Raw genomic sequence first — 25303 nt, 5'->3', positions numbered from 1 at the left:
TGTGTCTCTTCTATCAACTGGTTCTGATTTTTATCCTTTTGCTATAATAAAACTGTAATTGTAATGGTGCTTTCCTGAGTTCTCCGAATCATCCCAGTGAATTATTGAACCTGAGGGGGTAGTGGGAATCCCCAAATCTGTAGCCAGCTGGTCAGAAGTGAGGTTGACCTGGGGACCCTGAAAGTGCACAGCTAGTGTCTGAAGTGAGAGCAGTCTTGCAGAGGACTGAGCCCCTAACCTGTGAAGTCTGGCCCAAATCCAGGTGGTTAGTGTCAGAATTGCATTCTACTTTCAGATGTATATTTTATTAAAAAAGGAAATAAACTTATTTATGAAAGAGCCCGTATCTATGGTTTATTTATTCAGCCAAATTAAAACTTTGGGAATAATTACATACATTAAGGCATTTATGGACTTTTCCCCCCAAATTTAACATTTATAACTTTAACTAACATTAAAATATTAACTAATATTAAAAATCAGCCCGTGAGCCACAACTGCTGAGCCTGCGCGTCTGGAGCCTGTGCTCCGCAGCAAGCAAGGCCACGATGGTGAGAGGCCCGTGCACCGCAATGAAGAGTGGCCCCCGCTTGCCGCAACTAGAGGAGGCCCTTGCACAGAAACGAAGACCCAACACAGCCAAATAAATAAATAAATAAAAATTAAAAGTGCTAACAATTTTAGAAAAAAAAAAATCAGAAAAAAGTTCTAAGAACCCACTTTGGAAGTAGGGCTTTGTCAGCAATATAAACATCATATTTGATGGAGTGTTCAGATTATGAAGTAACGGGAAATAAATTAACTTTGAAATTTAGTAGAGTGATTTTCTTTTTAACTTGATCCAATGCAGGGCATTGTTCTTTCAGTCAACAAGAATCATATACTGACACTGAAGTATTTCCAAAGGATAACCTTTAAACACTAGTTTGCTGGATTCTAGTAAGTGTTAAACATAATTTTTATAAAAAGCATTCTGTGGTCATGTACGTTGGAAAATTGTTGCGTTAAGCAGGTCTCTTCACCCCGAGCATTCTTTCTTTTTTTGTTTTTTTTGCTGATATGAACTGTGAATCTCTAGGAGAATGACTCAGACACTGCATTCTATGCTTATTAACTTTTTCCTATAGCATCTCACTGGACCAGTGAGAAACAGATCAACAGATCATCATGATATGTTGTAATTATAATGCATTAAAACTGGATTCATGTTTTGAGCTGTACAGAGTTTTAATGTTTAATCAGGCCTTTTTATGTCCATTTCCAGATACGGAAAAAAATGCAAAAGTCAACAAACAAAAAACAAAACCCCCAAACTTAAGAAAGTTTCTTCTTAAATTATTTTATACTTTAAAGTTTTAAAGCATTAAAGGTCAAACCTATGGCAAAGGGAGAGGAAACTTATGCAGATAAACTTCCTGAAATTTTTTTTAATGACTATTTTAAACAACCATTTTGTTTTCTGTAAATTAACTAAGATTTCCTGTAAGGGCTAAATTGGCCTTCAGTGCGACTAAGAAGAAATGGGATAAACATGAAGAGTAACTACAGGTAAAGATCTTCCTTTCAAATTTAACTTTAAAATGCCCACAAATGTGTTGGTGTGCTCTCAGGTTACTTTTTGAGCCCATTGATACGGCTTATGTCTAATATATAGTGCCTTCTTCATGCATGTACCAAAAAAAATTCCTTATGCATAAGCTTTACTCACTACATGACCATTTTGATGATGCTTTGAAGTAGAAAAAGACCTACGTTTTAAGACCTATGTTTTAAGAATGAGACTAAACTCAACTAATGGGACATAGAGCTTTACAATTATTTTGGATTGCAGGACATTAATGTAACAGGAATCTATATGAGGGTCAGTATCTTTATGAATTATGAAACCTTATAACACAACATGAGTAATGAACAACTCTGTGATTAATATCAATAACATTATCATAGAGATCAGCAAGATTACCACTCCTAGCCATTTCACTGAAATTAGCGTTATCCTTCCTCTAAGGCATTAAGAGGAAAACTGGGTCAGAGGCCAATAGAAAGGATGTGGAGTAAAACATAATAGCAGAAATTGTTGATAAAGGCAAAGATAAACAAATTTTTTTGTTGCTGTTGCAAATAATGAATTGTTCTTGGCAGTTAAATTTATTTTAAGCAGTGAAACACTTTCTTTCTAAAAAGCTGGAAAGCCCAGTAGGTGTATGGGATATTCTGGAGGCTATGTTTGACAGCCTGGCCTGAGGGGCTCCATGGAGCCCAGTTTGAAAACCTTGTAAGTAAGTAACAGATGAGTTGAGGTCTCCCTGACATGGAGCACACAGAATCAAATGATAACACCAGATGTTTTTCCATCACACACGACATGATGGTAGCTGCAGGAAAATTTCCACGGAAAGTCTCCCTCATCACCTCTCTAGTCCTCCTTCAGGGATCCTGTTAGAAAATAATGCTGGTATCCACACCTTATTTAAATTTGACCCTAGACTCCTGCTTTCTTTTTGTACCCACATATCCATAATAGCCCCTTCTTTATTTCCCTGGTTCTTTAAACTTGCAACTGCTACTTCAGGAAAAGTCTGTTCCTCACTCCCTGCCTGTCTTTTACATTTGAAAGGAAAAAGATCTCAATTGTGAATGATGACTGCAAAAGCAATACTAGCTTCATCTGTACTATCAAATGAAAGATTTAAATTCTGAAATGAATTAGACATTAAAAAAATACTACCAACTGAAAAAGCTTTTCAGAGAAATCAGAACTCCATTTCAGCTTATTTACAAAACTCTATTGCCTTTTCTCCCTGGTTTAATTAAACATGCTCTTCCTCAACTACAAGCATCCACTACGATAGGGCACAATTTCTCACTCAATTTTGTTTCTAATTAACCTCTAATATTAAACTTATATCATCTTCTATAGAATCCCATTACAAAAAGGAATACATTGCAGGTATATTATGGTTGAGTGGTCATGTAGGTTATCCTCAGAATCTACTCTCCTCATATTCATAATTATTTTTATCAGATGTACCCTGAGTTCCACAATGTCTTAAAAGTACATGCTCTTGAAGTAAAATCTACTTGTAGATTGAGTACTCTCTGAATTTTAAAAAAATCAATTGGGCACTTGTACCACAAATACACCCAGGATGTATTCCTTTTCTAAGTTTTGTTGATGGTCTTTTTTTTGTTCCTGTAAATTCTAATAGAAAAAAACCCCACACCTGTGGCATGTATACTAGAGTTTCTGACTGAATAAGGCAGCATCTGGTATTTACAGTTCCTTACAACATCAAGGGATGTCATTTAAACATGACACCTGCTTTAAAATCATCCACATCATAACTTCGGGAGGCTGGTGAAATAGGATGTAGATCGCTTAGGCTATTAGGCAATAATGTTAAATGCTGCCATATAAGGGTCAGCTATAGTTATAATATGAAAATATTTTATTAAAAAGCTTTTGTTTCACTTGTAAAATTTGTAGAGCTTTCTTTTTATTATAATACTTAGTGCTGTAGTGCAAACTACCTATGAAACAACCTGTAAGAAAGACTTTGAGTGCTAGCAAGGGTTTTGCAAAATATCAGATTTTAATGGGCATACTTTGAATCCTACAGATGCTTACAAAACCAACTGATAAAGCCATTCATTAATGTTCACAAGGTTCTCTGTAATATCATTCATAAACATACTAGGCAAAGAAAGAAAGCTTTAATTAAGAAGAATTAATATAAATCATTATATTTAAAAATTAATGTTAAAGGGAAATTAATCTTACACTAATAAGGCATTAGACAAACTATGCTGAACAATTCAATAGTGACTACAGTTAAAAGACAAACTGCAATAATCAAAAGGGTGTAATGTGACCTAAAATAAGTAGTACAGCTGTTTAAATGCCAGCATGATGGTCAAATGGCAGTACAAAGTCCTGAGAATTTTAGAGTCATTGGATCATGAATACTGAGTGCACAAAGTCAAATGCACACAACACTTCAATATAATATTGTATTCTGTTTATGAATACAGCAGTAAATAAACCCAGAGCTCTCTCTTATTTCTCTATCTGAACCAAAAAAGACTTTCCTCAGGGCAATCATTAACTTGCCAATATCCTTTCCACAGAAGATCCTATAGACTCATTCTGTTTTCAAAATCATATCTAAACAGGCATTCACTTTATAAAGACCCATCTTTACAAATTTCAAAAGTTTCCTAATGTTCTCTTGCCCACAGCTGGTAAGCAAGTGAACTATCTCCTGTGAGGTGCTGATTATTTTGCCTAAGACAGCATCACATTGTGATCCTCTAGGAAATGATCTTCATAGGCCTTTCGCACCAAGGTTAATAAAGCTCATGATCCCTACCAAACCCTGTGAGTGTCTGCATGACCCAGAGAAGTAGTCTTAAACTTTAAATGTGTTATAGAACCCCCTGGGGACCTTGTCAGAATGCAGATTCCCATTCAGCAGGTCTGCAATGTAGGTTGAATTTTGCATTTCCAATGGTTTTCCTGTGACGCCTACGCTGCTGCTCTGTAGATGGCATTCTGAGTAGGAAGGGTTTAAATCCTAGTTGGCAAATGACAGCCCAGGCTGACAGCCTGTTTTTGTAAATAAAGTTTTACTGGAACATAATTGTGTAATTCACTCATATATTGTCTATGGCTGCTTTCATTCTATAACTGCAGAATTGGGTAGTTGTTACAGAGACTTTCTAGCCTGCAGAGCCTGAAATATTTGCTATCTGGACCTTTAGGAAAACATTTGGTAACAAGTAATCTAACCAAATAGCTGATTCTTGAGTTTCCTCATGGGCTCTCCAAATTGGTATTTGATAGGTATCAAAGCAACATATTACTTTTAGGCGATAGGATACCTATGTATATTAAACAGCAGGGGCTCAGGAAGAACAGTCACATCAGATAGGCCTTTCTGCTTACTTGATATTAACAGATGATAAAATATCACAAATAAAATTGAATTCAATTTTAGAATATCTATTGATAGTACATTATGGCTTAAACTCCCTATAAGGAACAGCAAAGACAAATTTGCTGAGAGTAAAGATTCAAGAGAAGTGTCTGGAAGGAATTATGTAACTAAAAGGGCTGAAGACTTCAGCATCTGACATTTTTACACTTTATCCAATTCGCCTTCAAAGTGTTCCTTTGAGATAAATCTAATAGAAATGTTATTGCTTATTTTCTCAAGGAAAGATGAGTGGACACAAAGAGAATTAAATGAACATTCCATACTCCCAATTAAAGTTGTAAACACAGGCTGGGAAAAAGGAAGTTGTCACAATTACTAATATAAACCAAGAGATTAAGCTGTTGTCCAAATCTGGTGTTGTACAAAGCAGGCAATTCTGAACAATAAGCTTTAAACTGGAATAAAGAGACTTACCAATATCGATATTACTGGACTAATTCAGTGGAATGGGTGTGTGACTATTATTTCTTCTACCTACCAATTAGTAGGAGGAGAGAAGCATAAATATTTGATGAATATCATATAGAAAGTTTGTGGCATGTATATAGTTTATTCCAAAGATCTTAGTTGTTCTCAATGATCTGTTTGATTATATTCCAGAACTGTGACACAGAGGGAAGGACACTGTCTGGAAAAAAGGAAGCGTCCAAGCCTGATTGTGGATCAAATACAGCTACAAAAATTCTCTCCACCTCTTCACTCACTCATTCATTCTTTCTACAAATATTTACTGAGCACCTACTGTTCTAGGTGCTTGGGATACATGAGTGAATAAAGTAGTCCAAGATACCCTCACCAATCTACATTTTTGTACAGGATGAAACATAAATAATAAATACAATAAATAAGTAAATTATATGGTATGTTATAGAGTGATACATGCTTTTGAAATACAAAAAGTAGAGCAGGATAAGAGCTTTTGCGAGATCTGGGTAGGATTGAGGGGCAGCATAATAAAATTCTATCACTTATGTTTAAATGAAAATCTTGTACACGTGTACCTTGCATAAGCTAGGTTACCTCTAACATTCTTTAAAATATCAAGATTAAATGATATAATAAAAAAAAGTTCCAGAAATTCTACCTCTTGTTCTGTGAAATTTTAGAAGTGATTAACTTGAGAAGTACCTAGTACTATGTGCCAAGGCAATCAATTTCTAGTGAACCAATTAATTAAGATCTCAGAGTATTCTAGCAGTAAGTAGAAAATGTGTAATTTGGTTTTTTAATGATTTATAATCTGTTGCTAATAGTGACACCATTCAAGATTTCATACCAAAAGTAAATATACATAATTTGTATTATGATATCAGGATAGATAAATGCCAAAAATGTATTTATATATCAACATTTGTGCAGGAACTATATTTAATACCATATATCAGGATGGATGAACACTTACGTGGCTCCCAAGGTACTTTAAGATCTGATTTTTGGAGTATTGATATATTGCATTTCAGTACAGAGTCTATTCTTATGAGGAATTCCAGACATAATAGAATTGTGCCTCGAGTTTCAGACATTAAAAAAAAAAAAAAAGGGTGACCACATGGGAAATGACCTAAAATAATATACTTAAGCTGATGAAAGTCAAACTGTTTTATCAGTATAATAACTGATAATATGATCTACAGATGGATAACACAGATTAAGTAGAAATGCCATAAGGCCACTACTGAATAGGGTAGGGGATTAGTGTCTTTGTACTGCATACATGTGGGGATCAATTTTATGTTTAAACTGAAAGCCGTAAGAGACTTTTTCTTGAAAGTCACTTTCAACCCCATTCCCACCATTCATCTGGAAGCTGCTTTGGCCGAGCAAAGGCAGTGGTCATAGAAACTGCAAGTTAGCGCATGCCTAGGATAGAGCATCAAAGTGACAGCACTCCACTATCACTACCGGCATTGACAGAACAGCAGCAGTAATTCCCAAGAAATCAGGCAAGAGACACTCAATTTCCTCAGACTTTGAGTAAAAATGTTAGTAGACGCTAAAATATCCCATTGGACATCCATCTTAGATCAGATTTAAGGAGAAAGGAGTGATGTTGGATAGACACAAAGAACTAAACTGGAACAGTTCACTTAAACATCTTAGATTCTTTCACAATCTCCATGAAGTTCAGTGCTGCCAGGGACCCATCTTTTTTTCTACATGTGCTTTTCTTCTAGAATATACTACTGAATTCTTCATGCTTTGAATTGACAGTGCTAAGGCAGAAAGTCTACTGCCTTTGGCCAATTTCAGTTTTTCTGTACTTTTACTTTTTTCAAGGGATCAAACATTTTCGTGAGAGTCACAAGATATTTTTAAAGTTTTTTTTTTTTTCTAAAAATAAAATTGACTCAAGTGTCTTACTGAAGCTCTCATGCGTCTAATTAACAGGTCAAGGTAAAGTGAGAATATATGAGAGTCATTTTGAAAGCTCAAAGGTTATGTTAAAAACAAATGATTATCTTGGTGATTCACTATGCATAACAATTTAAAATGTGAGCAAACACTTACATGCTACATTTCAGGAGAAACATTTTTAAAGTGATCTTCACTTCTAACTATGATATTCTACATTATTATATCAGCTCAGAATGCGAAGTGCATTTACATTTTTCCTGGTATCTAATTAATAGCACCTATGTTATTTGATATAGAGAATAAAAAACTCAGTTACTCTTACAGAAGTTTTTCAAGGCTTACTAAACTCTTTTTAGTTATTGTTCTAAATGCATGGGATAATCTTAAACATAGCAATGCATGCATGCAAAATACTTATATCTAGAGCTTCAACATAATGGACTCTTATGATGGGTGCTTATATCACTAGACTTTGATAAAACAGTAATTATGAGATAAGGTAAAAAAATAAAAGTCAGGGTTTTGGGAAACTGTTTTGGGGACAGATTTAAGAGATTCCATAAATGTGTCACCATGATACCCCATAATGGTTTACATATGTGAGATGGTCCTATTAGTTCATGTTGTTTTCTGAACCACATAATAAAAATGGAGGAGCACTGTTCCAACAGCAGAAGTTACTTCAGCAAGGTTGGAGGGTAACTACCATATCCCTCTCTCCCAGTAATTTAACTTATCTTCGTTAGGTCACCTCCGTGAAGAGAGGGGAATCAGTGTCCAGTGTTTGCAAATATGTGACATCCATGATTCAGGCTGACCCACTGTAAACTGATCTCATTCCACAATAAAAGGACAGACACATTAACATAAAACAATGAAGAAATATTGCTTAAGGCTGACTGTATTATGATGTAGAATCAAAGAGTTCACTGCATACTCTGGTCAAAACCACTCTTTATAAACTTTGGGCAATTCAATTACTGTCACAGTATTTTAGCTTCTTTATGATTTTCTGTTTGTTTGTTTGTTTGGAAATCAAGTTTCCGAAGTGTATGTACCTTTTTCTAGTTTTGTTTGTTTGGGCCAATCTCAGCTTAATGAGGAATAAACGAGATGTTTGAGTTTTCACCAACTGCAGCTTTCAGTCTTTCTCCTCTGCCACTTGATATCTTAGGCACGTCGCAAATCTTGCCAGTTCGGTTATTAAAAGTCTGTCTAGTTTAACACTTTATTCTCAAATTAAATTCAATCTTCTCTTCTCCTCCCTCCTTTTCTGTACACGGACTTCGTGTGGATTGCTGAGCCTATTCAGTAGACTCTGGATCTGCCCCAGGGGAGGTTTCTGGCACCATTTTTGCCTACACGTAAGGCTTCCTTATCACCAACTTCGGGACCTAGTTGCCAACTTCTAGACAACAAGTGCCACCGAATGTCCTGTTACATATAAATGATATATCAATACAGACAGAGTGGCGCCCCTAATGCTCAATTTAGAACACACTCCTGTAAACTTTCATTTCTCTCCATTCTGATACACTTGCATTTTACCTCCACCCCCAAAGACAGCAAATGTATAACAGTGAAGAAAAGTTGGATTACCATGGCTGTTACATCTGGATGTCTCCACGAGTCTGCCATTTTGATCGTAGCACGCCATTGCTTGGTAACGATATCCTTGACCACATTCCTTGATGTCTCCTTGTACCTTCATTCCCAGCAACACTTCCACTTTCCCCTCTGGCAAAATGCAGTCTGACCAGTTCCCCACAGGCTGTGCATTATACTTGTCACAGGGACAATACTGCGTCTCAATCAGGGGGTACAAATGAGAATTTTTACATTTTTCCTTCTTTTTACTTTTTCCTGTGGAGAAAATTAAGTTGGAAAATATCAGCATTAATATCAAGCATCCCTAAGTTTTTCTCCTTTCCTAAACTTCCTTTATCTTTAACCGTATTCAACAGTAGCCTATAAATAAATGCTATTTTCCCCCCTCCGTAGCGCGTTCTATGTAGGCTTTTGTTAGAACTGGGTGCTTTGCATAGTGAAATTTCTCTTATTTTCTCACTTAAAAATAGCCCATTTTGAATAAGGCACTAACTGTTGTGCTGAATTTTACACTCCTCAAAATGATTAAAATCCTCTCAAGTGATCATGTGCTTTCACTGACTGGGGAGTTTGAGGTAACTGCACAATTCTCTCCTTTATAACATGTGCAAAAATATGAAATGGAGAGAGAGAGTCACTGCACTGACATGCACAGTTAAGTAACTCTGTTAAATCCGAATAGATGGCTTAGTTATACAGGATTACGATTCAGAAAGTGAGATTTTTGCATTTACTTTTCTGATTGTGATTTTGCATCTTTCAGTATTTCTGAAAAATAATCACTTTGACATACTTGGTGATTAATGTAGGAAATAATAATATTCAAAATGAAGATATTTAATATCACAATAAAAATATTAGAAATGGTTTGTGTATAAATCTAAATAAATTCCCTTTTAAAATAAAAAACCTTGAGTATAACAGTAATATGTGCCTGAAAAATATCATTATTTTAATTAGATCATAATTTATATTATATCATATATGTTATATACTTTTAATTATACTGCATGTAACTAATTACATATGTTTTACGTACATTTATCTCTAACTTTCATAAGCTGCCTTATATAATTTTCAACAGTCTTCATTATGACAGCTGGATCATTTTACAACTTTAAATTCTGAATACTCTACTAGCACCAATATTTTTAGGTTTCTTTTGCCACTGACAATATTTCTGAGTGCATCAGAGTTTAGTTCATTATGACGGCTCCTGTTCCTGCTCGTTATATTACAGCTTTTTGTCATTGTGACTACCTTTTAAAATGTGTTTTCAGGTACAGAATTAATGCCATATTTCTCTTCCAGGATATGAAGGATAATCTGAGGCTGTGACAGTGAGAATGGCTTAAGAAAGTGAAGTGGCAACCTTTCCCCATATTCCTAAAAAACTCTTCTCCAAGTACTTCACTGTCTGTAGGTAATCCACCAAAGCTACATGTTTAAACCAAAAATTAATCTACCGCGTATTGTATAGGGAGACAGAGTTCAGTTTTCAAGGCTACTTTTTCTTTCTACTAAAGGTACATAATGCATCTGTCACTGCCAACTTACATCAAAATACGGCTCCGAATCCATTGCCGTATTATGTGTTAGTGTAACAATAATAACGCATATCTGTGCATTTTCCAAATACATTGTCAGAACTATCTTGGCCTGACTTTTTACTGTGTTTTTCCGCCTTGACAAGTGTTGGCTTTGGCATCCCAATTATTCTTACCAACAATGGTGCGCTTTCTGGTCCTAACTGCACCACAGTCTCCATTGCATGAAGAAAACTTGGACCAGCTGGTAAACTGACAGTCATCTTGGCAGGGGATCTGGCAGGCTTGGGTGAGGGCTGGCACGGGGCCTGCATACCGGAGACATTCATGGATACCAGTCTGTCCACCATCTTGCTTTCGACAAGTAATGGCTAAAGGGAAAGCAAAAAGCTGTTTATCATGAATCTGAATGTCTGTAATCACTCTGTAATTTAGGAATTAACCTAACATTTCTTACTCAGTCAAAGGAGTCCTCTTTTAATTCTTTATTTGCAGCAGAAATCTGGTAGGAGTGTTTTTAGTAATCACGGTAGTCATTAAATTGATCCTATAGGATTTTTTAAATAACAGATAACCCTCAGACACACACACACACACACACACTTAGCAGTTTTTATTAGATGCTATTAAGGATTTCACGTCACATGTGGAATATACTTAGAAATGAATTAAGAGACAAATAAATAATACATGGGTTCTGATAATAGTTTATGTTGAACTAAACATATTCATGGTGGTGCTGGGAGACACCTCATACCTTTAATAGTTGTTTTCATACCGTTGTCCACTCTGGGATTTCTATACAGAAGGGTCTTAATGGCAGCAAATTGGTTGGAAGGTTTGGGTGGAGAGAGAACACTTATGAAACTTGTGAAGCTCCATTTGCATAGAAAGCATGTTTTTGTTTTTTAAATTACGCTCAAAGTTTGTTGTGATGGCTTTGAAGTGGTTAGTGGTTAATGGGAGGAGGCGGTGTCAAAGTTCCCCACTCCCCTGTGTGTACAAATTCTTCACATGCACAAAGAACAACCATGAATTTAAAATGAAGACAAAAACTTTTAGCAATCTTAATCTATCATATCATAATTGACATTTCCAACAATTACATATGGACTCTCCAAAAACAGTCAAATAATTTTGGCTTTATATATTATTTTCCCCAAGACATTGTTCTACTGAATTTTTTAAACCAAGTCATAGTTGTATTATGTATTGAACATAAATGTAGAATTGCTTAAAGGTAACAGGTCTTAATGAAAAAGAGCAAGTGATGTTTAAGTCCTCTTTCTCCCTCAGCCAGTTCCCGCTGTTGGTTTTAGAAATACTTCATTTTTTTTTTTGGAGGAAGCAGATGAAACATTTAGACCTCGGTTCTGAAGTTAAGTCTTCATTGAACTAGCTTAAATGGCCCAGTCAGACTGATTTACATGGCACTTTCAGGTTTGTGGTCTTGGCTGACACTGCAGCTGGTCTCTGTCCTGCTCAGAATTCTATCATCATGAAACTAAGATGAAGGAGCCTGGCATTTTGATCCTAAATTACAGTTAGGGCACACAGGGCCCCAGGTTGGACAAGACTCTCTGGATCTGTACACTAAAACTTAACACCCAGTAGTATAGGACTGTGTGATGGGGTGTGTAAAAAGATTTAACAATTTTAGCAAAGGAAGCCTTTCTCTGTGTAGGTGAACACAACTTGTCGCAACTGCTGTAGGAAAAGTTACATAATTGTGCAAATGTAGGTGAAAACTCACCTATTTCTTAGCTATAGATATCTCTTCATTTAATATGCACAACATTGGAAGAGCCAATTTGTATGGCTAGACAGCGGTCCCTGAATTTTACAGATATGAAAACCTGGTTGAGTGGACTGTAGTAGCCTTTAGGAAGGTTATATGACAGGAAAAAATATTAAGTGCTCCAGAGAGACTCTCACCACTTGGGAGAGGAGTTGTCTGGTGCACTGTGGTTATCAGACCAGTGTAAGGTAGAGGCTCTCAAATCAAGCTGCGGATAATAATCACCTGGATAGCTTTTGGAAAAATGTCTATGCCCTTGCTAGACTCCAACATTCTGATTTAATTGGTTGAGGACAGGGTCCCAGGCATTAACATCTTTTTAAAGTTCCCTGATGATTCAAACACACAGCAGCAGGTAGTGTATTTCCACTGGCATCAGAAACACCTGGAATGCTATTAAAGTTGAAGATTCTTAGATTCGTTCCAGAGCTCCTGAATGAGATCTCTGTGTGTGAGGTCAAGGAAAATGCATTTATTTTCAAGTTGCTCAGATGTTCCTTATGCACATTCAAGCTTAAGGCCTATGAGCCTGAGTATTCGAGTCACTAGGATACGTTTGCCTGAGACTTGTGACTAAAACTGAAGGTCCTTTGGTACCCCCCAATCACCCTGTCACTGTGCCAAGCTTTGGGAAACAAAGGCTGAGCATGTAGGAATGAACTAAGGGGAGCTTAAACTTGGAGTACAAGGAGTGGACCAAAAAGAGCATCAATGTAGCTTGGAAGAATGTTATCTGTGGATTGGTATAGGAGGAATCCATAAAATGCAGTATATTAATAAGCTGACGTGATTTTGCAATTCTCTCTACACTTGCTTAAACAGTTTATACACAGTAAGCTCTGATAGTTTGTGGGCAAAGTTGCCCAAGGATGCTCAAGAGGAAGGATGGATAAAGAGGAAAATATTAGGCTTTTACTGATCAGAATATGTAGGAACCTCAGGAATGACTAATTTGGAAAATAAGAAATTTGACCATCAGAACTCTAAGCTATGAAGAGGGTCACACTGTTTATAACTGAAAGAACACTACAAAATTAAATTTATGTTCTTTGAAATAAGCCTACTTTTATCTAAGCATTCCAATTTGGTTCTCTGAAATAGAGACTTGACTATAAATCTTTTAAGCTAAATGAAATTGCCTTAAGTTCTCCATTAAGGTTTTCTCTCTAAGGTTCCCTGTTATAAATTTTATTTCATAATTGCTCCAACCATCGTCACATTAAGGGACACCAAAAAACCAAAATAAAATAAAGTAAAACCACTATCAATACAATTCCAGAAACTAATTTCTTCTGTGCAAATCTATACCATTTACATAAATCTAAAGCCTATATACCTGCAGTACGTAAAATCTCAAAAAGTATCTCAAGTAGGTGAAAAGAAACGATGTGTAATATTCCCAAATCTGTACTCAGAAACCCACTCAGCACGTCACTCCCCTTACCTGAGCATTTAGACAGAGTACCTTGAGTGAATTACTCATGCCGTGTGATCCAAACAAGTAGCAACGGTACCATTCGTACAATATATTGAAGTTTATCACACATCTCAACTTGTTTCTATTGTGACTTGGAGGAAATACAACAATTCAAACACAGGAATGTAATCTGAAATGAACTTCCTGCTATTAGGGTGAAGAAAACATAAATGTTTGGAAAGGAAACCATCTGGTCTCTCAACTTTATAAATCTTAAAAATCATTTTTAAGGCACTGAAACCAGGGTGGTTTTAACTGTAGAAAAGATGCGTCATCCTAAGCATGGTTTCCTTGCACACCAGAAAGCTACACATACCCAGACAATTGTATTTGTATTTACAGGTGCAGGATGCATATCTTGTGTATAATGATTATGCAAGTTTTCTTTGGGCTGAGGCCTTGTTAGGAAGAAGGGCCAAAACCCATGTTGCCCTATGGATGAATTACCATGAAAATGACCATGAAAGATTCTTAGTGAGGTCGGCATATATCAAAATAATTATTTTAAAGTAAAATTCCATCTTTAACTCTAGGCTGATTATATCCATCTGTTTTATTTAAATTTTATTTTATTTATATGAAGCACAGAAGTTAAGTGTCACAGACAGGCTGCTTCCAGCAGGCTGAAAACCTAGGAGACATTCATATGACTACTTTGTGGCTTACTTATAAATTAAGCTAGGCAAGCTCAGCCCATCAATACTGAGGGAATGTTGGAAAGATGAGCAAGAAAGCCAGTTTCTTCAACAAATAAATGCCCTGAGAAAGGGAGCTCAAATTGTTAGATTAAAAGTGACTGAAGAAATACTCTAGCCAAACGCAATGTGGAGACGTTTATGAACCCTGTTTTGAACAAACTGATTGTAAACAGGCATTTTTGAGTCAATGGGGGAAAATTAAACGTGGTATGAATATTAGACATGGTATGAATTATTCAATTTTGTTTAGTGTTATAATAATACTCTTGCTATGTTTAAAAATATTAGGTATTTATGGATGATGTATATCTTACCTGGGAGTTGCTTTACAATACTCCAGCAAAATCTCTTTAAGGCTATGAGGAGTGGCAGATGACCAAGAGTGACAGCATGTTAAAATCTGTTGAAGCTGTGTGAGTGATGACTACACGACTAGTATCCATTACCACAGCCTCTCTACTTTTGTGTATCTTTGAAACTTCCCATGAATTTAAATAAAAATGATTAATAAGTAGAATAAGTAGAGTCAATTCCAGAATGTTTTCATGTAAGTTGAATTTTGAGCTATGTTTTAAAGAGGAGACTAATAAAGGTTCCTGAAATGAAAGGGAATAGATAACATTGGTTTGAGCTAAAAGGACATGGATATCTGCGTTATGCATATATGAGTATGTAAATGGAAGGCTACCGATGCAGCTCTGAAGTAAATCTAATAGAATTCAGAATGGAGTTGCTCATCTTCATTTTCTTGAAGAGGAATGAAACACCCTTATTATTCAGGATGCACAAAAAGAAGGAGTTCTATTGGTCTGTGGATTGCCCTTTGGCATGCAAGACCATGTTGTCATTTCGTTTGAATAATCAGAGTGAAATAAATGACTAGATCTAAAATGTGCACACAGAAGTTCATTACAGGAAACAGAATAAGATCAATGCCCGAGTGCAGTGAAAACTGTTGGATTATTTGTAACAAAGAGTTCAAGGAGCTCTGAGACCTTATTTATTAAACTGAGCCATATTAACACGGTTTATCCCACAGCAACAGCATCTGGGTAGCCCTGGAGACAGAGTATTTTCACCAGACTGAGTGATTAGAGGAGTGATTTTTTTCCTATGGTGTTACAAAAAAAATGACAATAGTGAGAATGAATCATGTAGAAATAAAAAAGAAAAAGCTTAATGTGAGTGGGAGCTAGTTACCAAGAGACCTAATTGTGCTTAGAAATAAGACCAAACCTATAAATAATGCAAGAGGGCTCCAGTTGTTTACTAGGTGGATTTAATGATCCTGGTCTTTCTCTGTGTGGAAGAGATTTTCACTGACAAGTTTGCCAAATTACACTTCCTAATTACAATTTGTGAATGTAACTCTGGCAGAAGGGAAAGAAATGCACTTTTCTTTCTTATTGATCCTAAATAGTTACCAATGATCCCTAGTCTTATTGATGCTCATAATATGTGCAAAAGTCCTTCTCTGTGGACTTACTAGGAAATAATAATCAGCTCCCCATGGAGTAGCTTAGACCAAGGTCAGCTAGATCCTTGATTGGGATCTGGAAAGGGTTAACTAACTGCATCACAACGAACCAACTAACTGGGCATTGAGGAACCATCACAAAGACAGACATCCTGGTGTCAAGCTTATTTTATCAGCTATTTAAAAAATAGCAAATGCTAATCATCATTTTATGACAGGACTCTCATAGAGAGATAAAACAAAACCAAAATCCCCAAATCAGCTAGAATGCTAATAGTCACAGAAAATTAGAGGAAGCCATTTAAAAGTAGAAATAATTCTAGAAGTTTTAAATAACAGCTTATATAAATGAAGAGTACAAAAATGTTACACGGTAATTAATAAGTATATTAGCCCAAAGAAGAGTTTAAAAATCACGTCTGTGCAAAATTTCTTTAAAGCAAGCTCTTTGACTCTTTTTTACCTAGTTCTTTTTCTGTTTTCATTATTTTCATTCCTATTATATAACAATCTCTGAAAATTAACAGATTAATGTGAGTTACTGAGATAAACTGGCCCAGATATTCTGGGCCTAACTTCAACAATGCCTCTAAGGTATAATCTTTTAAAAAGAACAAAGTGGACCAGAATTTAAGCAAAAGAGTGATGCGAAAGGTGTCAATATAGTTTAAGCTACTTAATTTAAGCATAAGCTTTAAGCATATTTGCTCACAAAAAATAACAGCATAAATTGTACTTAAATACTTATATCTCACATTCTACAAATTCATATGGATTTAATATTGGTGGAGGGAAAATTAGAACTTTCTTTCTTATTCCTAGGCTTTCCTTGAATAACCTTTTTAACGAATAAGTGATGTCGGGTGAGGACTCCCAGGACCAGGAGGGTCCCTGCCACGTGAGGCATATAATTAAAGTTTTTTTTCTTTTTTCTGTGGTCTGGATTTGAGAATACATCTGAATCATGCTGGCTTCCACATAAAGAGATTGATGTCAAATCTCAGTGACAGGTTAACATTACAGTGGACATTCCTTGGCAGGCAAGGATACAGAGGGGGTGGGGGATTACGATAGGTAGGGTTGACCCTGGGGATTATTAACTCTAGCTCCATCTGATTTATAGAAAGTACACTTGGCAGGAAATAGCATTAAGATCAACACAGAGATTGAGCAAGAGTAAATTTGAAATTATTTTTATAACATCCCAGCATCTAATCGATGATATTTTTGCATCATATTCCTGGTATAAATATGTCACAAAGTAATAAACACTGGAATTATTTATATATACGTATACACACACACACACACACACACAGATACACACACACAGACACACACATATATACACATTTTAAGTAGTAGTGACATTGTCCTTTAGGGCAGTCAGAGAGAAAAAAATAAGTAAATTGTCCAAAATTGTCATTAATATGAGCCACCTCTTTTATTTTGAATGCAAAGGTAATGATAACTCTAGCTACGGCTAGTATGGCTATGTTTCAGTGACATAGTCACTGATCAATCAATAACTTAGCCCTCTAAATGCCATCTGAATTGTAGAAATGTGAGCAGAGAGAAGAGACAGCAGAGGTTACAGTTCCATTAAAAGTTTATACACAAGTGACTTGAATAGCATGAAGCAAATAGAACCGGTTTATACACTTAAAAATTAAATAGATTGTGGACATAACTTCACGTTATTTGCATTTCTTTTATTGACAATATTATAGGAAAGATGCCTATTTCAAAAGCCCTCTAAAATTTCCCTGTGAGATTTAAGAATGATTTAAGTTTTAAAATTGCAAAATCCTGTTAATTCCGTCTTTAAAATACCTCTTTCTCCTCTCTCTTTTTCATTCTTATACCATTAGATAAAATTTCCTGGAATACACCACCCTCGATATTCAAAGCCTTGCTAAAATTCTTTACTACTTCTAACTTCCTATTGTGTTCTAATGTAAAGCATTTCCACAGAAAGCACTTTCACATAGTTTTGAAATACACAGAATGTAGACTTGGTCAAGACTTGCATTTACCTGATTGTAGTAGAATCTTCCTATCTTCTTATGCCTGGGTTATTCTGACTCAGTTGTGGGTAAGGCTGATTCTCAATGATTTGCTTTACAGCGAGTGCCAGTGCTGAGGTGGTAAGCAGTTACCATTAGTGACTCGTTAAAGAGACTCTGGGAACATAACTGCCTCCCAGCTCCTTTGAAATGCATCACCAGGGATAGTTCCTACACTTGGAACAATTATGCTATTAATAGTACTAAGAGTAAAAATGAAAGTCTGTCTATAATGGCCACTTTTTAACAGGTGGCTAAAAGTAGGTGCAGGTGACTCAAAAGGAGAACAACAAGGATGGCTTGCTAGAAGCTGGTAGGTAAATTTAGAGTTATATTTTTTTCTACTAACAGGGAAGGTTCAAGTCATTTTAGAGAAAACGAATCATAAAAGGTGACCTTGTAAGTGTTCTGCTGAGTGAGGCATAGTATATGAGACACACATTATTGCTTTTCTATGCATACTTAGGAAATTAACTTCTTTTTTGGTTCATATGATATTTTTATTTAACTGAAGAAATCTAAATTATCATTTCAAAATGTAGTCCACATCAGAATGAAGGTCAAGATAAATCCTGTTCTTCCTGAGCCTTGAAATGCAGTGTTTTACAATTATAGCCCATCTCAATTCAAAAGCTAAATTTGATCTGTTTCAAGATTTCATAAGATTTCCAGTTATGAGAAGATTCACACAGAGTATTTGTTAACCCTCTTTAAAACAATAATTCCCTGTGCTATACAAGCTGAAAATATTGGACTTAAAAATCATATGATCATCTTTGACTCAGTTAGGTCTACCTCTGCTGCTATTGTCTGCTACTGAGTCCTAAAGTTATTTTCCTCTATTGTATGTGGAAAATCCATTTATTTTTACCCATTCCGACTACAGTGGTTCCAATCTGAGCCCTTATTACCTCAACCTTGCATTGCTACAGCAGCGTCCCGGCTGGCATCCAGACCCATGCGTCTTATCTTTCTAACTTATTCTGAACACGCTGACAGATAAAACACGGCTTTCATCAGGTCCTTGCTCCTACCACTTATTGAACAAGGTCTAAAATACTAATCCTGACATTTTTAGTTCTCTACAAAATTACCCCAGGCTCCAGCTCACATCTTCAGCGCTTCAATCTACCCGCTTTTCTGTGAACACATTTAATGTTTTTGTTTTTCTTACCTCAAATGCTTAACTTATAGAATTGTTCTCATTTTGTATTCTTTTCTCTTTTCTACTTATTCTAACATTACGGTACAAGTCAAGTCCCAGCTCATCCTTTAGATCTTTCTTAAGCTCTTTAGCTTCAAATGACTGCTTTTGCAATGGATTGGTTTCAGTCTTTAACTCATACTTGTTGGGTGACGTTACCAGTGATCTTATTTCCCTAAACAAATTAAATTCCCTGGGTTGAACATCTTCATCCCTTCCTGACACTCATGGCTCTTTCTACACTGTCTTCTGAATGCAGTCATAGTTACGTGAGTGCCTGAAATTAGAAAGTCTGAAGTATTAGAGAGGAAGGGGGTAGCTTCTCCACAGTATTTGCTGACTGATATTAAGCCTTACTACACAATTATTTTAATTATTGAAAAATCGCACAAGTTGGCATTTTTAAAGTCTCTGACTGGATAAGGGCAAAGATGGAAATAGCAAGAGTCTGACAGGTCAATTATGCAGAGTTCTGAAAACAGCCATGACCATCAAAAAAAAAGAATTTTTTGCCTTTTTGCCATTAGTAAAGATATTTCTACTCTCTTAATTCTCTCCTTTTCATGTTTCCATAGAAATATAGGCTCTAAGAAAAAAATCTTTATCAAGGCAATAAAGAAAAAGATTATCTTCATATAGAGGTTAAAGGAGTTCTTTGGAGTATATTTATGCATATATTACTTGTTATAATGCAACTTTCCCTTCCCAGATATCCCATAAGATTGCTGATAGAAAAAGTGGCCTGACAAATATGGCAAGATGAGGAAGCATTACTTAGGTACAGGCAGAGGAAGAGGCACCAGTAATGGGAACCATCAAAAAGGCAGGAGAAAGTGGCACTGAGGAAGCCGAAGATCCCTGTCGCAGTGGAGGTGGGTAGATATTACAAAGTAGTCACCTAGGATGAGGAATAAGCAGAGGTTTTCAGATTTGGAAATGAGAAGATCACTGGTAATCACAGAAAAAAATGTTTTTATACAGATTGTGTCAAAAAACAAAAGACCCGTGTTAATATTGTTGCTTTTATGCCTACAGTGATCTATGCACACATTCACTGAGGCCATGATCTAACAGGAAGGGAAAAGGAATTAACATTTAATGAAGATTTAATATGTGCAAAGCGCTGAAAGGATCATTATGTTCTCAGCTTCAGAGGGAGGAAATAAATAAACCAAGGTTGTGCAGTTAAGTAACAGAGTTTGAAACTAAAGCTGTTTTCACACTTGCACAGCTTCCGCCACATCTTAGATTTCCTCCAGTGGTATTCTACAAAAATATGGTTTTCATCTTTTTTACCTAACTTCATGTCACACTTTGATCCCTGGATATCATCTCTGCATAGACTGTAGAATACGAAAATTGGAATAATCCTGAAAGATCATTTGGTCCAGCCCTCTTTTCTTTTTTCCCCCATCTAAATAAACTGATACCCAAAAAGGTAAAGGGATGAATAAAACTCACATTGTATTAGTGAAAGAACTGGGACTAAAACTTACATTTCTTGATTCCCAAACTCACGCCTGTTTTCATCATAAACTCTATGTAGGGTCTAATTGTATGCAAATGTACGCTTGATTCAAGGAGGAATTAGCAAGGCATGACAAGAAAGTCTTATATCCCTCAATTTCTCCATGAATGGTTTCAAATGGGGAGAATGACTTTCAATTCTAAATACCTAAGTCTCTATAACTGTAAAGGGAGACAGTTATTTTTTAGCAGATGCTGATGGTGGAGGATACATAATGAAAAATAAGCATATAAAATAAAATCCTAAAAATCACTAGTTAATATTAATTGTAAACTAAATGTTATGTTTCAAATGAAGATTCCTAAAATGACTATCGTAATGGAAGATTTTTACAAAAAAGACACTATTTTTTGCAACTTTTAAAAAAGCAATCTTTTCACTGTAAAGAAAAGGGGTCCTGGATCAAATCAGCAAAAACTGGAATCCAATTCTGTGTGTTCAGAGTTCTGCAACATCATCAAATACATAACTACAAATGAGGGTGCAAAGCATGTTTTTATGAATTAAAAAAGGTGGCTGTGTATTCAATTACATATTCAGCTACATTTTAGATATGTAGCAAGAACTACATTCTAAAACTCAACATGATTAAAAAGAATCATGTACTCTTTACAGACTGAATTTGCTACATGTATAAATAACATGTTCCAAAGCCTGGAATGTAAGTATTATCCATAATATCTAGTAAATAATCATGGCAAGTTGGAAACATTTCCATCACTCATTTCTGCAAGAAACCATGTTATCTAGTAGCGTCGACAGATTGCAATCCACATATGGCAGGTTTAGAGTACATAAATCTGCCATTTAAAAATCAGTACTAAATATGAACAGAATTGGGGGTTGCCATGACAATGACAAGGATGTCGTTACTGAGAATTTCTGGGAAAGTTAACCAGTTATATTACATTTTATGCAATCACGTATATATAATGCATATGGGCAATGATGTAAGGATCTTATTGATTGTTAAGGTGACAAGCAAAGTGTTATGGAATACCATGAGCCAAAAGCTAATTACAAGAACACCAACAAAAACAAGCTGCAGTGTACAATCTATGTCCTAACGCTTTCAAGAGCTTGGTCTGATCATCTTCTAGATATGAATGAGGGGAAAGTTTAACCAGACGAGTTATGAACTAATGTCAAAGAACTAAGGACACAATTTAAAAAGTCAGGTTTCCAAGTTCTGGTGTAAGGTAGAATGGGTGGTAGCAGATTCTTAACTGCTTTTCTCTGTTTGCCTAGCATGGCATCAAAATGACAAACTCTTCAAGCTACTGGTTAAGTTAGTGCTGTTGGAGAAATGCAAAGCAAATCAACTGTAGAACGGGGCCTCCCACCTCTTGCCTGCCGTCCGGGCCCGCAGCCCTCCTGCGCTCCAGGGCTGTCCTGTTGCACGCTCCAAGGGACTAACTGGCACCTGCGCCATTTGTGAGTCTTCCACCTACAGGGAAAGAACAGAAGCCTCATAGAGAAGAAGCAAACGTACTAGGAAATCACAGAGACCCAATGCCAAGGAAGCATGACTTTGACCACTGCAAACAGGAATTTATTTGACAATGCTGATGAACTTAGTTGCAGGGCAGGAATAAAGATGTAGACATAGAGAATGGACTTGAGGACATGGCGTTGGGGGGGGGGGGAGCTGGGGCGAAGTGAGAGTAGCATCGACATATATACGCTACCGAATATAAAATAGTTAGCTACTGGGAAGCAGCAGCATAGCACTGGGAGATCAGCTCGGTGCTTTGTGACCACCTAGAGGGGTGGGATAGGGAGGATGGAAGGGAGGCTCAAGAGGGAGGGGATATGGGGACATATGTATGCATATGGCTGATTCACTTTGGTGTACAACAGAAACTAACACAGTATTGTGAAGCAATTATACTCCAAAAAAGATCTATTAAAAAAAAGTCCTATCTAAATTTAATTTAGATTTTCATCAAGGAATTATAAGAGGCAGCACTAAATATAAAAGTACTTCCTACTCCAGTGGAGACAAGAGTCCATCACTGTCAAGTTCTAAAGGAATGGACTCTACTGATAGCATTTAGCCTTTTTATTTTATTTTTTTTTAAGGCTGCACTGCGAGGCATGTAGGATCTTAGCTCCCCAACCAGGGATTGAACCCGTGCCCCCTGCAGTGGAAGCACAGAGTCTTAACCACTGAACCACCAGGGAAGTCCCACATTTAGCCTTTTTAATGATTAGGACTGCCAGCAGATGTATCCAGGTAGTACCAGAAGTGATGTGTTCCACTTTAGAAAGGTATATTTATTTTACATTCAAGTTATAAAATTGCATTCAAGTCATGAGCCTTTTGTATAGTGCTCTTTCGATTAGCATTGTAGGGGTAACTCAGAAGCTGCAATTTATAATACACTTCACAAAAACAAATCCCCCAAATAAATAAGTTTGGGCTAACAGTTAATGTTCATCATGAAAGCATGCAATTATACTGTTTGTCATCTCAGAATTAAACACAGATAAATTAAGATGACAAATTTGCCATCAATTTCATCTTAAATTATTATTTTGGGATCACACATTCCATCGATTGATGCCATAATATTTCATTTGTTGTCAGGACTGCAATTATTCACCACATCAAGTTTCAATTAGGTACTTTTTTTAATAGTTATGAAAAAAATTTTTTCTAATAATCAAGATGATGACATATAGCTTCAATAACCTTAATTTTCCTTGAGGTGGCCACAAATGAACAAAACAGATATCTTACTAACATCACTGAGACAAAGATGTCATTTCGTGACCCAGAATGCCAGCATTTATGAGGAACAGGTGCTCTTTGGAGCCAGGGGAGGAATGCTCAGGCTATTCCTGTAAGTGAAAAAGAACTGCTTCCGAAAGCATATGTTTCGTCATTATTAATCACTTTTCTGCATTTTCTATAGATTATATCAACGTAAGAAATTCTTCAAGCTCCTAAAGCTTATAATACAGCTTGGAAGTTTACACAAGTATTTGTGTCCCTGGAGATGATTTCAGTAGCAAAGCAGCTCTTTAAAACAGGCAAGAGATGGGACCCACAGTCATAAACATCCTGAGTTTATGGGCCATGTTGGCTTCCTTTTCTCGTTGTCGGAAAGACCATGAACCTGAAGTATTTTGCTTAGTGCATCGCTCAGAAGGCTTTTCCTTCACTCCATTACCTGTAGCTTTGGCACACTTGAGGGGCCTCGCAGGCCTTCTCTTCATAGAGAGGATCTGTGCAGTCCTTGCCTCCGTTGGCCGGCAGCTGAATGATGACCCGGTGCCGAGTCTGCTTCCTGATTCCGGAGTCCCCTGGAATGAGGCAGCTTTTTAAACCTCTGTTCTCTGCACTGATGAAAGAATCTCCAAATACCAGCCTGTGTGAAGAAATTACATTGCTTCCAGCTCCATGTGCTTTGACATCCCTGAACTGAGAGGCCTCGTCTAGTCATTTCCTAAACTCTCCCAAAGACTGCTTATATTGAAAGCCAATCAATGTATATTTAAAAATCTGAAGAATGGAGAAAATAGTTCCACAGTCAGCTAGTCTTCCTAATGCTCACTTACAACGTGATTGCTCTTTTGTATGCTTCTTTCCCCTTGAGAAATATGACAGATCTAATTAATCTGCTTTTCTCTGCCTTAAGTTTATTTTCATGCCGTTTCATATAGCCCCGTTTACCACATGGGACTCATACACATCTAATGAATCATTCTCAGGAGAATATATTCAATGTTTTAATGTGAAATTCTATTTCTTTGTTATTCACTTAATTTGAAATGTATAACTCGTAAATTATTCTAGTCATTTATTATTCATGTTAAACACTTTAAGATCTTTAATTCAGGTCACATCCTAAACACCCGAGCTGTAAGTAGTGAAATGAAAGTCGTTTCCTAGAGGCAGAATTTTTAGAGAAGCATTCAAAATAGCAATAATTACTATAAGTAAGTTACTCCAAATTATGTTACAAAAACAATGGAAATAATTAAGATTTACCTTCAATGAAGATATCGAATTGACAGTATTGCTGATATAAAGATGCTCAGAATTTTTTAGTATGAGAAACAGATGGTATATAAGACTTGACAACTTTAATAAAATACATTCCAACTTACAATATATACACTTTAAAGATGAATAGCCATATGTCATGAATTTGCTTACAAAAGAATTCCCTAAAGAATTACTTTAATAGAGTTCCCCTGATGCATTTACATGTTTTCTCAAGATCATTAAATATTTGATATGTAGACTACAGAAACAGAAAAGTTTAGAAGGGTTAGCAGCCCCTAACAGTGAAAGTTTAATCAGAACTGAAATGAAATATCCTTAAAGTCATTGTGTTCGTAGAAAAATATGATTTGACAAATAGAAGTTTCCAGTAATGGAACATCCTTTGACATGAAGTCAGGGTATCCCTCAACACAGTCTGGCCACTGACTCCTAGCAGTGTGACTTGAAGATTCCTGTATTAAATGGGAGAATGGATCAGATTAGTGATTCCTAAATGTCTGACTATATAGGAGAATTTCTCTGAAAAAATAAAA

General features: G+C 36.1%; 1 protein-coding gene across 1 annotated transcript in view; it reads right to left on the bottom strand.

The window, feature by feature from the left end:
* The window catches only part of THSD7A (thrombospondin type 1 domain containing 7A), a 268023-nt gene that overhangs the window by 45208 nt on the left and 197512 nt on the right, over nt 1-25303 (bottom strand). Inside the window, exons 10-13 of the mRNA XM_068549806.1 lie at nt 23932-24064; nt 22099-22202; nt 10684-10878; nt 8952-9215 (exon numbers count right to left, since the gene is read on the bottom strand). Coding sequence (XP_068405907.1) covers nt 8952-9215; nt 10684-10878; nt 22099-22202; nt 23932-24064 — 696 coding nt within the window. The remainder of the gene's footprint in view (nt 1-8951; nt 9216-10683; nt 10879-22098; nt 22203-23931; nt 24065-25303) is intronic.

This window comes from Eschrichtius robustus, chromosome 8 (assembly GCF_028021215.1).
Source record: "Eschrichtius robustus isolate mEscRob2 chromosome 8, mEscRob2.pri, whole genome shotgun sequence".
Taxonomy (NCBI): Eukaryota; Metazoa; Chordata; class Mammalia; order Artiodactyla; family Eschrichtiidae; genus Eschrichtius; species Eschrichtius robustus.
This window is presented reverse-complemented; position numbering and strand designations above follow the sequence as displayed.